At 33.7% G+C, this 17,051-nt stretch overlaps 1 protein-coding gene across 3 annotated transcripts in view; it reads left to right on the top strand.

Annotated features, from left to right (window-relative positions):
* Positions 1–964: 964 nt before the first annotated feature.
* The window catches only part of LOC119066147 (protein O-mannosyl-transferase TMTC2), a 73,261-nt gene continuing 57,174 nt past the window's right edge, over positions 965–17,051 (top strand). The window contains exons 1-2 of one of the 3 annotated variants that reach the window (XM_037168442.1): positions 965–1,639; positions 1,993–2,238. In XM_037168442.1, the coding sequence (XP_037024337.1) occupies positions 2,207–2,238 (32 nt within the window). In that variant the 5' untranslated portion in view covers positions 965–1,639; positions 1,993–2,206. The remainder of the gene's footprint in view (positions 1,640–1,992; positions 2,239–17,051) is intronic. The other 2 variants (XM_037168443.1, XM_037168444.1) reach the window with 2 other exon arrangements.

Below are 17,051 nucleotides of genomic sequence, written 5' to 3' on the forward strand. Positions count from 1 at the left end.
ATTCAGAGTTGAATTCCAGGAAAAGTGGTTGAAATGACAAACTACGAATTTTACTAGAGAAAATCATTTTTTGATTTACAATTTGCTGTTTTAATGAATAACAAATGAAAAAATTACAATAAACAAAATATGAATTTCAACGGTGAGATATATCAAGGGGTCAAACGGCAACCCAAGCAGCAACCGAAGTTCGACTTCTTTGTATAGAAAGTTTGTTTTCCTTTCGACTTTATAATTTAGTTATTACTTGTTAAGCAAGCGATCAAAAAACAACATTGCAACAAAAGTGACTCAGTTTGCGGTCTCACATTTCAACGCCCGAGGCTAACTTTTAACTTTTCACATTTGTTGTATGAAAAATATTTTTTACCCACTCAAGCGGCGATAAAATCAGAAACCGTGCAGTTGTGCAACAAATCGTATACGTTCATGAATAAATGGTAATTTTATCAACCAAAAAAAAGAGCTGAAAAGTAACAAGGACCCACATATACTGTTTCAGTAAATACAGCGGATCAAATCAAAAAGCTGTATATGTTATGCATAGCCACATTTTGGATTTATCAAACAAGTGATCCAATAACTTTCATTTATAATTTCCTGTATCCAAGCTTTTCCCTTCCAAATCTTCCCATTCCATCATCATCGTTATACATACATGTTGCATTGCCCATTATATACTAACTAACACATTATCTTCGTTTGGGAAAATGCCGAGTATATAAAACAAGACCGTTGAAAAGCTCACAAATTTCCACAAACCAATTCAAAACGCATGCGATCTCAAAAAGCCGAACGTTTCAGCACACATTCGGCTTCGTCCCCACCAAAATTGTAGCTTTTGATATTCGTTTTCATCGTGTGCTTTCGAAAAACGATTCAACATCGTGCCGACATCGTACACGTCCTGTTTTCATATAAATCTGCGCGACACACCACTGCGCGAATCAGTCGTGTACGTGACTTCAAATCGAACGGAAGGGAGTATAGCAAAACAGAAGAACAGAAATATTCAATCGAGTTTTGTCCTTTAACGTTTTTATGTGCGATTCGGAAGTTTGTGACAAAAACGAAAAGGGAAAAATTTTGAAAAGAAAAATCTTTCATTCTGAATGAAAATCGTGAATGAATTAAAAGATTAAATTAGCTTGCGACATTTTAATACAGATAATGAATTTCAATTAATCAACTTTATGAATGTGTATCCATTCAAAGTGTAAATAAAAAAAATTAATCTCAAAATCCCACAACATTTTCCGATCATAAAAATATATTCAGTTACACTGTAAACCGTTGGCGTTATAGTAAGAAAATTTTCCAATTAAATTTCGGTAATAAATTTTCGTATCTGGCACCGCATGTAGGGACCAAGTGATAGTGACAGTGTTAAATGACAAAAGAATTGCACAATACCACAGCAATGTAACAACTTTTTTTTTCTCTCTACTCTTTTCGAAATTAATAAGTCGAAATTGGTATTTTTTTCACAGTACAGTTGAAAAATTAATAACAATTTTTATTCGGTTTCGACTGTTGAGGCAAAATTTTTATTGATTCAGAAAATTTTTGTCTATATAATATAAGAGAGAGAGTGTTGGAAATATACAAATAAAAAAAAACTCCAATACGACAAAAAAGGGTAAACGAGCGACTCAGAAGCTAAAAGAAAATTTTCATTTATCTCGACATATTCTGGGTGTCTCGTATAAGGGTTGATGATGCTATAGAGAAACTTTGTCAGTCATTCTGTATTATTATGTAAAAAAAAACGAAATTTCACTACGTTACAGAAAATCTTCTTGTGAATATTTTTCCTTTGAATATGATATCGACGGAAAAAGGAAAATATTACAGTTTTCATATACATAACACACATAACAACGTATAGCTTAAAGCATTACAGCCTTTTTTTCTCTTGCTGGATGAAAATTTTTTCCTTTTGTTGTCGTTCGAAATTATTTTTGATAAACGACAAATGTAATTGTGCATTAGGTGAATGTGTGATGGCATTTTAAGAAGAAACGGTTACACATTGTTGTAAGATTTTACTATCTCAATAAAAGAGTCAGTGAATTGTTCGGTGACGACGACGACGACGGCGACAACGTACAGAATTTCCTTGCGGTTCAACATCAATTTACGTAAAAGCAAATTAAAATTATTTCCAGTTATATTGAGATATGATTTTTCAAACATCTGGTATCATATGTTAGCCATGGCGCACCGCATCAAGTCTAGGTAAGTTCTCGCAAACGAACGATAATATTATTTAATTTAAAACAAATAAAAAGGGGAAGCAAGTAGGAAAAAAAACAAACAAAAATAAATAACGAAACGATTCACCCAACCCCCACGGTTGGATCCTTTAAACAAAGCAGCACACATTAAAGCCTCATCAATAATTCTCTTCAATTTCGTATTGTATTTTTTTTTTTTGGTGTGTGTTGTGTTGCCCGTCCTGGAACAAGAAATTTTCATTTTGAAAAATTTTCGTTTGATATTGTTGTATTTCGAGAACATTTTTCCGTTCTTCGTCGAGAGGAAAATGTTGTATAATGGGCACCCGAAAGCAATCAATCTTTTTTCCCTACCAAGGCAGCATCCAATTTCGTAAATATAATACCAATTACGCTTAGCTGAGGAAAATTAAAACGATTTATTTGTTTGAAACTTTATGATGAGATGAAATTGTTGTTATGGCGAAGAGGCTCGATTTTCGCAGTGTTACGATGAAGAACATTATTTCCTAGTTGTACTTTTGAAATTAATTTCTTTTTGACGATTAGATGCTTGTTTTTTTTTGTATATCGAATATTGAGAGCGGAGGATTTGATAATTACATTTCTCTTTGCCCGAAATAGAATTTTTGAGTTTTTGTTATTTATTGAAAATTTATTAGATTGATGAAACAATTTGATTTATTAAATAGATTAAGATGTTGATTGCACGCACTTAGTAATATCGTTTCGATACGCTGATACTATACGTGATGAAATTCTCAAATATTGTAGACCAAGTCCGTGTATACAAAATTAAAGGAGATTTCGTTGATGTGTACGGTTTTTTTGAAATATATAACTACATAAGACAGATAGACCGTGAGTCCACGTGCATATCAGTTTACACTGTTATAAGACAACGGTTTCAAAGTTATGCCATACTGTCGACAAATCGATAATTTTCACTGTCATTATGAAACGATATGTCATTTTGATAATAATTTATCGCCATAATTTGATATTTGTTGTTGTCTCGCCGCAGACCGGTATATACGTGGGCTCATTAAGACAAAGAAATTGTTGATTTTGATGTTAATGAATTAATGTTGATAGTTAATTAGAATTTTCACTTGAATTCAAGAACTTAAATTTGTCTTCTATACTTAACGAAAAAAGGGGTTAAGAAACTGGTCACATCATGTGAAAATAAGTTACAGATCATACGTAGCATGTTAAATGTTCATTTTGATTGCAATCAATGGCATTAAAGTTTATTCTAACGTCGTTGACTGTAACTGCAATGTAACAAAATGAATAGTTATTTATGCCACCGAGCCATAAATACTTTTTTAGGTACTAACATGAGGTAATTGTCACTAGAGGGCCGTGTGCCTAAAATACAACGTTTTTCTAAAAAAACGAACGTTTCACTTTTCGTCACTGAGTTGAGAAAAATGAATTGTAAGTGTCACTTGTTGATTTTCTTACAGACAATGACTTCGTTCTTTGGTTCCTTCGTTCAGTTAATTTATAAAAGTCGATAAAATGTGAGAAAAATATGGAATACTTATGACTATGTCCGGCATTATTTATTAAAAACGACCAAATATATAAAAGTTACAGAAAAGATTGGACATATTTGGTAGCAGAGGAACTTCTCTTACTTTATTTGAAAATATTTTATGGCTGTCCCTTTAAGTAATTACCCAGTTAACACAACACGCATTTTCGAAGGTAATGTTTTTACATGTCTAGTTTTTCAACAAAAAAAGTCCAAGTGGGGTGTGGGTCTTTAAGGTTTTTGTAAGTTATTTTTCATTGGATCTTGTGAAAATTCTTTTTGGTGGAAAATCACATAGATTGTTAGGAATACACGATCCCTTAGGCATCCACAATATTTTTTTAAATTTTTGGTGCCACCACACAGATCTTGTGGACCCACAGTATGAACATATATCTTCTGTGCAAAAAAAGACCATTTCGAGAATTCCTTTCGCACAAAATGTATATTCACTAAAGTATCTGAAAAAATGTGAAAATCCTCCTGCTGGTGAGGATTTTACTAAACATTTAATGTTCACTGAATATGAATATCATCGTCGAAAAAGTGTGATTGTGTTAACTGGGATAATGATTTTCGTGAACAATGTAAGTACTTACATTGGCACTCTTTCAATAAATAAATAAACTAAAAAGGAAAATTCCAGAATCTAAATCTAAAACTGTAGCCGTTTTTGTAACGAAATGGTTCTAATCCAAAATAGTTTCTGCTCGAACAAAATCCGACATCGAATACCATTTACCGTCTCTGTTAAAACAGAACTAAAAATTAAAAGCATCAAATTGCAATTTACCACATGTGAATTATTGTGAAAATAGCCAACAACTCTCGAACATATTAAATTTGCTGCTGTTTGTAAATTTAATGGATTTTCCATTAACATTCTCTTCATATTTTAAATGGTTCTTATTTCAAACCATCGAATGGACGTAAAATTTTGAACAAAAGGCCGAAATATGAAATAGATTTTCCACATATTTTCTAGTCAGTACTCGGTCACAAGGACTAAACTATTTATCAAACGGTACAGAAATGAACAAAAGATAGAATTTGGACAACGAGAAAATAATTTCAAAATTCATGTTTGGTACTGGCGATAGAGATTTTGTATATAGATGATTATACATACACACAGATAGTCCACACAAAATATAAATAAACGTCAACATTACTGCTGTGCTGTTGATTGTAACATCCTTTCAATAGGTCATCTATTTTCGATTATGGAACCATTACTCTTCAAAGCGTATACATAGAGTATAACCCTTAATCAATGACAGTTAAGTATAGATTTGAGAACTGGAGTCGTTATTTATAATGCAAAATAAATATTGCTGAGCGGCTGGTTAGGAAAGAGTTTTTTACGGGAAAATCACAATATGTTTTAATTGAAACTAAATACAGAAAATTATCGATGAATATTTTACGGAGAAATATCTCACGTTATTGACAGCGAGTTTAAAAATAAGCGTCGGTCTCGGACCAGCTTGATCTCGTATAGGAAAATTTATGTCTGAACTCAGAACTAATGAAGAAGAAGATTTTTCATTTACAGCAATCTGTTTAAATACTTCGTTGACATAATAGTCCCACTATTATGTCATTAAAATATTTAGCTCAACTAGGAGACGTAAAAACTGTACTTGATGTTGGTGAATGGTTAAGGCACTGCACAGCGATAAAGTCTTTCTAAGAGAACCAATGCAATTACAAACACATTGAAGTTCTTAAAATTATAATGCTACATCTCCATCGAAACAGAAACAGAAACCATTAGCAATCTATTGTACCCTTTGATCTGAGTATATTTTTGCCAGTAGAAACAAAATCTATTACTTCATTAGTTAACACGTATTTGGCTGTGTATAAAACTGTATTAGTCAGAGCTCATCGCTTATTATTGTCGTTGCTGTCCATAACAGATGACATAGTTGTAAATACTGATGCATGCTCAGGTCTACATCTTTGTCGTTCTATTTAATTTTTATAAAATTATCAAATATATACTATTCCCGCAGGACCCTGCTGAGATATATATATGCGCAAACCCCTTATATTACTTCCATCCAAGCCTCAGAGTCTGCAAGGCGACAGTCAAATTAGTATGACCTACACGTCCTGCACGACCTACACTGCCTGACGAGGTTGAAATAATAGCCATGTGCATAACTAGGAATAAAACGATGAAAAATAGAGTTTTTGTGTGAATTTTGTAGATCCGAGGCTCTCATGTTTGTCCCGAGTTATGTAATAGATTTCACATGCTAAGGACGTCGAACGTATTGCTTGAAACATGAAAATTACGGCTTTCGACACATGTAAAATCTATTACTTCATTAATTAACATGTATATGACTGTATATACCACTGTATTAGTCAGAGCTCATCGCTTGTTATTGTCGTTGCTGTCGATAACAGATGACATAGCCCTTAGCAAAGGCTGTTGCATGTTGATTCACAATTCATCTCCCCTGGAATTTGTTGAGATAGATACGCGAAAACTCCTTATATAAACTCCTTCCACGCCTTAGAGTCTATAATGGGATCTACACGCCCTACACAACCTACGACGCATAAAGAAAGAAATTCGTAAAAGGAAAATGTTTTTGCAACTACTTTAAGAGGCTGGTAACCACCTGAAATAGTCGCAAAAGTAGTTGCAAAATTTGTAAAATGAAAATATTTTCGCAACAACTTTTGCAGCTGCGTAATGTTTTCAATTTGAACTTGTTAGATGGACTCATGATCAAGGAGAAAAATGTTTCTACTCCAACATTTAATAATGATTTGACAAACCGAAGAAACTTCTACAGTTTATGTTCCATATGTCTTGTAAATTATGCTGTTAATTTGACTTCACTCCAGCTCACCATGTTCAAAAAAAAAAACGAGAAAAAGTTATCAAAAATTAACCGAACAATGCCGTTATAATAAAGTGTTTTGAATACATTTCCCTCGATTCCACAAAAAAAAACTCGAAATCTACTCAAAAACACACGCAGCGTTATTAATTTTTTCAGAATTTATTATTCATTCGTTTAACAGTCTCTTTCTCCATATAACACTTTATCCTCTTACTTAACCAAACTGCTTTATATTCACCAAAATGTACCCATTCATTCGTTAGAAACGAAAAAAAAACCTTGAATATTCATCAGAGTGAAAATAATGCATTTTCAGTTAATGCCATGTGATGTGTTGGCATTAACCTCAGAATCTTTCCCACATATATACGCTCTCTCTATACAGTACAGTCGTATGTGATTTAGGTCAGTCGGTGTAAAATAATGCCTTACATAGTACCCACATGGGAATACACTCTATAACTTTCCGTATAAAATAGATAGATTGCCCTGTCCATCGGTATAATATACACGTATATGGCAGAAGAGCCGGCAGTAAAGGAGCTTATCATTTTCTATACGTTGGGTGTATAACTGTATGCATATTAGAAAACTAGTTTGTACTTGCAAAACGAACGATTAAATGGCCATTTCGAAAACTGAAAATTAAAGTTCTTTGTTTGGAATCGAAATGGAATATAGTTTTGTCTAGTCACATATTATATACATATTTTGCACCGTCCAATACGTATTTATGGATATAATAAAGCCGGCACGGTTACGGCATCAAGCTTTAATTTGGTTAAAATAGGAAAATGATGATCTATACACCAGACAAACACATCCAAAACTGTGTGGTGTGTGAATTCAATACATCGCATGCTGTGGAATTTTGTAGTTTGGAAAACCTTATGTTTGGGAAAACTGTATTCGTAAAATGTTGGATCCAAATATTTAAAAAAAAAAAATGTTCCCCAAATACGCAATTGAATTGGTAACATGGAAATGGATATAAATTTCTATGTATGTGCCAGGACGTGTTCAACAAACAACTGTGTTCCATATGAGCAATGTTTTAATATAAATCCTTACTGAATGTCGAAATTATCTCTCTTTCTCCATATACATATATAATATATTATAGTGACTGTGCATATGGGCCACACTAAAATATATGATGTCACATATGTGTCGTGTCGTGGGCACATGAGAGAAATACATCGATCGAAAATTGAAATATATGTGCGGTCATATCACATTTGATAAACATTCCTGGGCCCCGGCTACACACCGTATTATAGATTGCAGTGCACTTTCCCCCGACGGATTTGATACCGAATTCGATCAATGTTTGAGCAACGATTTGGTTTTGGCAAGACAAGGTGTCATGTCGTAGTGTTAAGTAATTTTCTGCATTTGAGAATCATGACGTTGAACATAACCTAATTTGATTTAATATATCTATTATTCAATAATTTATCGTGTTTAATATATCACGAACGTTTTGTGTTTGTACACAATCTCTTCAAGTCATAAGAGGGTGTTATAAATCATAAACACAATAACGCAACCATCCATGTGTGTACACCAATCATTTATAGGGTATCGTTCATGTAATGTATGTGAAAATTTATAACATGCATGTAAATATATCTATACTATTAAAATAGAATAATAACCTACTTTACCTAGAGGCTACGGTGTTATAAATATGCTTCTCATATTCAACGCAAAATTAATTATAAATTTGTTGTTGTTTTCAAAAACATAAACTAACTAAATTAGTCAGAAACGGTTGCGTCACCCAGAGTTAAATTATTATTTTCGGTTGTGGAAAATGGTGAAAAATGACTGCAGGGGTTTTTCGATGCGTGTACGGGCAATAATTAAAATGAGAAGCTTAAATTTCGGCTAGGCTAGAGAGCATAATTTATCAATATATTTTTCGGCACTATTTAAATAGATGTACTGGTTGTCTACTTGAGAGTTTATTGGGTACATTGTTGGCGATTGGCTTTGTTTCAAAATTTCGTATAAATACAAAATTTTCGAAAAGCCGAGTATTTTCACTCGGGTGGTTGAATGTCAAGCTCGAGGGGTAAACCACTATTTTGTGATTAACATGGTTAATCAGTTAATTTGTTAATCAGAAACATAAGTTTTGTGAATCCAAACGGTTAATCGGTGATTAACATTGATTAACCGCTATATTTTACGTTTATTTGTAGTTTTGCGACGATTCCCCCGGTCAAATGTTGGTTAATCAGCAATTCGTCATCATGTTAATCACTAGTTAATCATGTTAATCATGTTAATCACGTCAAAAAATAGAGTGGTTTACCCCTCGGTCAAGCTTCTGCAATTTCATCAAATGAAATAGTATTTTACATGCTACATGCGTCGAAAACCGTACTTTTCATATTTCAAGCACTTCTTTCAACGCCCTTAGCATGTAAAATCCATTACATAACTCGGGATAAAAAGTGAAAAGTCTAGTTTTAGTGTGTTTATTGACCTCGGTTCAACAAAATTCACACAAAAACTCTACTTTTCATCTTTTTATCCCTAGTCATGTAAAATACTATTACGTGACTAGGGATAAAAAGATGAAAAGTAGAGTTTTGTTGATCCGAGGCGAAGCCAAGGTCAATAAACACACGAAAACGAGACTTTTCATTTTTATCCCGAGTTATGTGGTCTTACCTTCCATACTTTCTCTGACATGATAATTCTGAATCTGATCCACATCGGGGCTAGGAAATAATGCGTTACCCTGGTAACTTTGTTACCGGGAAATTTTTTCGTACAAAATTTGGATACCGGAAAATCGACCCTTTACCGAACAAAGTACCGGAAAATGTACACACCTGAAAATCCGTTATAAGTTTTTTCATATTTGCGAAGTGATTTACCTTATTCTCTCTCCTCAATAGGTCATGAGAAAATTGCGTTCTGTTGACAATAGGTCGGATGACATTTCAAGTGAGAAAAGTGTAGCCGTTTCTCTACCGTGTGGAGAAAAGAGAACTTTTCACACTTGAACTGTCACTTTGGCGTTGGCGAATTGATGTTTTTTGTTTCCAGGATAAAAACTGTAAATCACATCTCGCACACATGTAAAACGTTGTGTCTGGGAGAAATAAGCAATTCCAATTTCAATTCAAGCGAAATCGCGTCCAACGTTTCGCTCTGGCCACAAACATCGTTCTTATTGGAATTTCCTATTTTCTTCCTCGGTAGACAAATCACTATTGGTTACTGAAAGATTTTGACTCAGGTATCAGAACCGGAATTAGGAACAACATTTTCTCTAATCAGTGTCGGAAGTATGCGACGAACTTATGATATTTTTGTATCTATAGAGAAACGTCTCAATTATGATTCGATCAAGACATTCAAATCACTCGTAAAAGCTATATTTGGGACCAGAGTCTTTATTAAATGTTCATATCCACATGAAAATATCATCGGCTGTTTCTCTTTTCATTATTGGTTTGGTGACTCTGAGTCTGTAAATTCTGACAACAATCCATAATTTATTCAAAAACAGAAATTGTGAGGGCGGATTTTACTTTTCCATGCATGTCGTTCGATAAACGGTAGTTCGTCTCCCTATAAATCTCTCACTAGTTGTAGACTTTCGATATAGTCTAAACCAAATCCTTTATCGGAACCCACATCGTATACTTTTATATGTATATGTTAATCTTCACCCTGCAGCGCTTTGATATAAACCAACAAAAAATTTCCTACAAAAAACTTGAATATAAGAAAACTTCAACGCCAACATTAAACCGACTTTTTTCCGATTTTTTTTCCTAACTTTATTTATCTACAATGCAACAATCAACAAATTTCCAATGTGCGGTATGCAAACAAACGTAAAATTAATACTGAAATTAAGGACAGTTGATTGAGCGCAGATTGTTGATTTTCAATGGAAGGAATTAGGGGTGACTGTATTTTGAGTGCTTACATTTATTTTCAATCTCCTTGTCTATTCATACGTACACATAATCATAGATCAGCCATATGGGAGCGTGTCGTATATATTTCAATAAATTTATACACTAGGGACGTATGACGAATAACCCTAAATATGTATTCGTTAAGTTGATATCTCGGCTACGTTGTGTGTGCGGCTACAACAATGTGTTGTTGTAGTCATACTTTCATACGTTTTTTTTTGCATTGATAAGTTCAGTGCGCACAAATACAACCGAACATACAAGAGCATTTTTGCAGGAAATCCACCCCAAAAAAGTGGATTATTTAATATTTTATACACTTTATACACTCACTGTTGAGAAACAAAATATAATATTAGAATGTAGTGTACCACAGGGGGTTATATTCCTTGTTTTCGTATATAATATTTATAATGAGGTGTATGGAGAAAGTGTATGCAGGCAGAGATGTAATATGGTTAGATGAAGTACTCAAATAATTGCTTGAATTAATTGTCAAACATATCTCTCCCTTTTGCTTTAACAATATATATATTGGTTGCAAGACGAGCGAGAATATGATTTAATGTCTATAACGAAATGGGGTAAGCGTCTCCAATATGACAATGGAAATTTCGATGGAACCATAGTGAGAGAGGGGACTGAGGTTGTGAGAGTTTATTGCGCATTTTTTTCTATTTACAGAACAATTTCAAACCATAGCCCGAAGCGTTACATTGTCGGTTATTAGTTTAATGGAAAAAATTGTTTAAATGAGTCATGTGTGACATTGTGTGACACACCCTTATTATCGGAAGATAATCTTGATGAATTAAAAAAAGACAACATGTGCACGTAAGCGGCATATAGCATACACAAAATGTGGAAAATGGTGATGTGGTGCATGTTTCGTGAAAGAATTGCAAATTGACCCTCCGTATTTTTGTTAGTTTCACGAATAAAGTTTGAGGAAAGAGCCGAAATGCAAACACGAATTTGTTGATTTGAGAGAGGATTCGGAGATTAAGCTGCTCTCTTGTAAGTACAAATATTCTGGATGATCGGGATGTTTCTTTCTGAAGCGGTAATTTTCAATGTTAAGATTAGGATTAGAATAGTCGTCGTAGTTTGTAATTCTAATGGAATGAGATCAAGGAGACTCAAAATCTGGTATATGTGCTTCCATCCATGGATCATAGATAGAGCTGCAGCCGATATGGCTTATTAGAATTAACCGGGTGCAAATAGTCATTTTATAGTACGTGTAGTGGGTGCAAATAGTCATTTTATACTACTTGCAGCGGGTGCGCATAGTCACTTTATAGTACTTTCAGCGAGGAGTTGCTCACTCTGATTAACTTCGGGTTCATCATTAAACTTCGGAACAAAACAAGTACAAAGATTCACTGAAGTTGATCTGCAGTAGATTCAAAAATGTTTGAAATGGACTGGGTACGACCTATCGGTTTATTTGCCCATGGCATAGGTCTGTGTAGCATTTGGTACATGTTGTAGGGACCAGTTAGTAGTGTAAAACGATCGATAGTCTTTTGATTATATTGTGGTGTCAGTTGAAAGATGTGTTGTGCAAATGAATTACAAAACTCCGAAATCCAAATGTTTAAGTGGTGGAAAACTCTCAAAATCTTCAATTTTTGACTTCCAAAAGTTTAACGTTAATGATGTCCACTAGATTCGTATATCAGACATTTCCCAAAGGCGAAGACGAAATTGTGATGCTCAGTGATTGAAGTTCCAGTTTCAGTACGTTTTAGGTCACTCAGTGATTAACCACTAGTTAATTGCTGATTAACCATCAATGATTCACCACTGGTTAGTCAGGTTAATCACTTATTAATCACGTTTATAACTTCGAAAAAAAGAGTGAGCAGCCCCTCGAGTAGGTGTAAATAGTATATTTATACGACTTGCACCGGGTGCAAATAGTCATTGTATACAAGTAGCACCAACGATAACAATAGAAACAAAATAAAGAATTCAGACTCGTGCATGGGACTCATGATCGTGACTGACTATACTTACGAAAGCGTTTTGTTCAAACTTATATGCCCGTTTGATGTCCCACGAATCGTCATTGTAAAGTGTTGAAAGTATTTTTATATTCGAAGCTACGCACATAACAGATCCAACAATGTCCTTGAACGCCTCACGGTGTACTCTCGACCCACTTATCGATTCCGTAAAACTATCCGTATCATTTCAAATTTACTTTTCCCGGAAATCGCATTTTAAATCGAATCAGTACAAAGGGGGTAGAAATCGTAAAATGTGAAAATAACACGAATTTCTAATTAGTTATCCGCCCGGGTAACATTGACTCAATCATTATATTCTTTAAATAAATTTGTTTAAAAATCAATACATTGTATTTATATACGGAGAAAATTTGCCCCGAATGCGAGAAATACGTTTCCATTTCAATAACAAGGCTATAACAACCCAATATTGAAGCATCCAACATTATATATTCATAATATGAAAATGAAAATATTTGTCATTTATATTTAAAGCAATCGCACCCTTTTTATATGCCATATTCATCCCATCTAATGTGTATAGCTCGGTTCATGTATAAGACGAAGGATCCATCAGCCAAACACACATATATCTCGTATTCGTACACATACATATACAGCAGCTAGATGTAGCCGAAAGTGTATATTATTATTATTGAATGATTACAATCATCAAGACCCAGACATTCTCGGATATAGAATCGGAATTGAATTGGGGTACCATTGGGACGATACGTTGAATACCGAATCATATTACAATTTTAAGTAAATTTGATTGTATAATTTTTTCTCCGTCCAATATTAAAGTTTCATCGGTATTTGTGGCTTGGAAACTGTTGCTTCGAATTGGATATATATAAATAAACCGAAAGAATATTGTGGTTGTGATGTGGTCATCCGAATCAATGGAAAATAAAATCAATATGTTTGCCGTATTGATGTGTCCGATGTATGGCCGTATTTAAGACATTTTCAACGGCAAAGCCCTTGTCTGATTTAACTGGAATTGACAACTCCATCAAACGAAAATGATGTCTTGATCAAAGTGAATTACATATATCCCTTGTCGTGCTGAAAGATTAAATAAATCAATTCACACATAACGTTTTCCTCTAAATCAAATTCCCATCAAATATCAAATCTTTCCTCGTTACAAATCAATAAAATTTTCTTCTCAAATAAACCATTCGCTTTACCATCTTTCAATATTTTCAAGGGAAAGAAAAAATATTCTTCATAAAGAAACTTTCCTTCACCGCCATTATAATTTCAATATCTCTTTGCACTGGCACATTCTAAGAATAAATGGTGTGTCATCATCATCATCAGCTATATAGCATATCATATAAACCTCTGGTCCATACATAACCCTCACAAATAACATACATGCTGAAAGGAATAGTAAGAAGAAAAAAAAATTTCCTCGTCTAGATTTATTTGAAGTTGATAAGAATGGAAAGCTAGCCGTGGAATATATGGGAAGAAGAGGAAAAAAAACCTCTCAACCATGGTAGATTTAATATAACCTTCATCCATACGACTACATTTTGTGTGTTACCTAATAGAAGCATTGACTCCCCAGTCTTGAGAACTCTATGCTGAAATGTTTGTGGAAAAAGTATCAAAATGTAGTGATAAAAACTGAAACTAAAGTAAGTGTTGAAAGTCATAAGCAAGAAAATTTCATGTATGGAAAAAGTTACGTAAATTTTTGCTCCAACTGGTACACAATTTAATACGGTTGAAGCGAGAATTATATGATTCGACAGAATACAAAAATTTTGGGTGCTATTAAGGATGCGGTAGTCGTAGTTACAGTCATTAGACGAGATAGGCCTTGTCAGTTTGGACAAGCGAACGGTTCGATGAATCAACAAAAATTGTCTGCAATTTTATTGATTCACTGAGAGCTCTTTCATTCATCCACTCCAGTCACCTTTTTATGCGTCATGGGTGTTTTTAGTGTTGATTTTTCACGACTGAATGATAACTTATATGTCTCCACCGTTTTCCAGAGTTCTTACAGTGGAATTAAGCGAAAATAAATCATGACCTAAGGTCTGAACACGACCAGTAAATTATTTAGTAGGATATCAACTTGTCCTGTTCCATTTTGTTGTTTTTTTTGTGTTACCCCAACAGGATTTCGCTTCGCTACACTTTCAATGTCTATTCGAAATATTTCGCAATTGTGTACAAACATTATCAGTGAATAGAGTGAGAATTTTAGTATTATATAGACGGGGATATATCTTGCCGAAGGCTATAAATTAGAAATAAAACAAATAAAACGGTTTGACCATTATCTTTGATATCCTATAAAACTTAGTTTCTTTATCCATTATGGTGTGTTCGTAAGACGCTGGTTTCCTTAACATGGTTTTTTTTCTTCTTCTCCGGAACGAGAGAAAAGTATAAGTAATTTATGGGCAATGGTAAATATCGAGAAACGTTTCATGACACAAACAAAAAAACCGAAGAAATTTAACGAAGTTTACTATGGCGAATGGCGATCATTTCAATTGGTTATTTTTGATTGTTTGTACAAGGGAAAAAAAAGAGAAAAACCAACAAATCGTTATTTTGGTTATAACAAATGATACAACATCAATTTTATCGTGGTGACTGTTCGGAGGATGTTTTCCGATGGTGATGAAAATTTTTCGAATCGGAAAATATTTTCATTATTTGCTACGCTGAGTGAGTGGTGAAAAGCCAGAAGCATACTGCAGTTTATGGGAAACAGTTGAAGCATGATTGATTGAATACTGAAAGCTAATTTTTCAAATACTCGTAAATCTTTCGCAAACTTCTGTTTCTAATTATTGATTTCCCTGTTTCCGAGTGAAAACATTTTCCTTCAAATTTATGTCGCTTTTCGTTCAATACATTTTTTTCTATCATTTTCTTTTAAATCATACAATAAACAGTTCGTTCCTTTTATTACACCCCGGTCGCTGTTATGTCACAAAAATACATAAAACATCATTCATTTCACGAAATTAAAAAAAAAGAACCGGGCTGGATATTAATTAAAAAAACAGAAAAAACACAGTCGTAGATAATATGATATACTGAACTTAATCACGTAAGTGAAAAAAAACCGTTTACTTCGCAGCGTTTAGCGTATGATGATGGCGTGGACGGTCTTGTCAAAATGTCATCGTAAATACATAACTCTAATTTATCATTTCGAATAATTGGATTTGTGCGAAGAATGAATGATATCGTGTTGATGGAATGGTATACATATAAACAAGTCAACGTTGCCTTTATGGGGTATATAGGGTAGGGTTCACAACATTCTTCAACTTTCGGAATTCGACGAAAAAGAAATATTTGCATAATTTGATTCCAGTTGTTACAATGATAAAGTGAAATGTATAATATGTAATTAGTTAATGCTTCTGCGTCATAACACGGCTTTACCGTTCGTTGTAGCGCGCGCGGGTGATTACTAGGGTGGGCTATGAACAATCAAATTACCCCCCATTACAACCGAAGGATTCAGAATGGGGATTTCCTTTCTCTTATTTATCAGCAGAATGTTCCACCAAAATTAAACTTAAAAAAAGAAGAAGAAGAGAATTATTCAACATCATTAACAAACCTATTTACGTATTTAGCGTACAATACATACACGTATAACGTGCACCCGTATTATAAATTTTATTACATACTTTTGGTGCTGTGCTCTTGCTGCTGCTGCTGCTTTCATTCATTAAAGAAATAAAATTGTTGAAAATTTTCTTATAATAATATTTGGAGTGTGGTAAGATAGAACATTTAAGCAGGATCAAAAGATTATAAAACTATATTATCCAACCAGAGAGATAGTAGTGAAATACTCTCCTTCTGTGTCTTTTTGTTTGTGTATATGGACGTATATAACAGACGCTGCATGGGTTTCTGAATACAAGTGGTACAGACTATAATGTATAGCACCGAGTGTATATCTATAGTTCAATACATGTGATAGCCTCCTCTATGTTATAAAGGTTAGATAGTATAGCTGTGCAATGTACGATCCAAGCATGGGATTATGTTTATAGAATAAAATACTGAGTAAGGTTTTCGGACTATAAGAGTAACCTCTAAATTAACCGTAGTTCAAGTACATCGTTAACAAAGTTTATTGAAAAGAAACCTTGATGTGTGTTCTTCTTTTAATTATGCCAGACCATAGAAAAGGGAACGATTTTGCTGAGAATGTCAGTATGTCTCTGTACGTCATTGTGAAAAAGATATCGGATGCTGAGATAGGGAATTCAGACGAATTGGTTCATTGATTGATTTCACAAAGTGAAAATGGTGTTTAAAGGACACGAAAAAACTTCTTTTCGTCAAAATAGATTCGGATAAATTGTCAGAAACGCAATGTGTTGAACAGATTGTGTTCATACAGTTGAGAAGTTAAAAATATGAATTCAATGAGATATTTTTCA

This window comes from Bradysia coprophila, chromosome IV (assembly GCF_014529535.1).
Source record: "Bradysia coprophila strain Holo2 chromosome IV, BU_Bcop_v1, whole genome shotgun sequence".
Classification (NCBI taxonomy): domain Eukaryota; kingdom Metazoa; phylum Arthropoda; class Insecta; order Diptera; family Sciaridae; genus Bradysia; species Bradysia coprophila.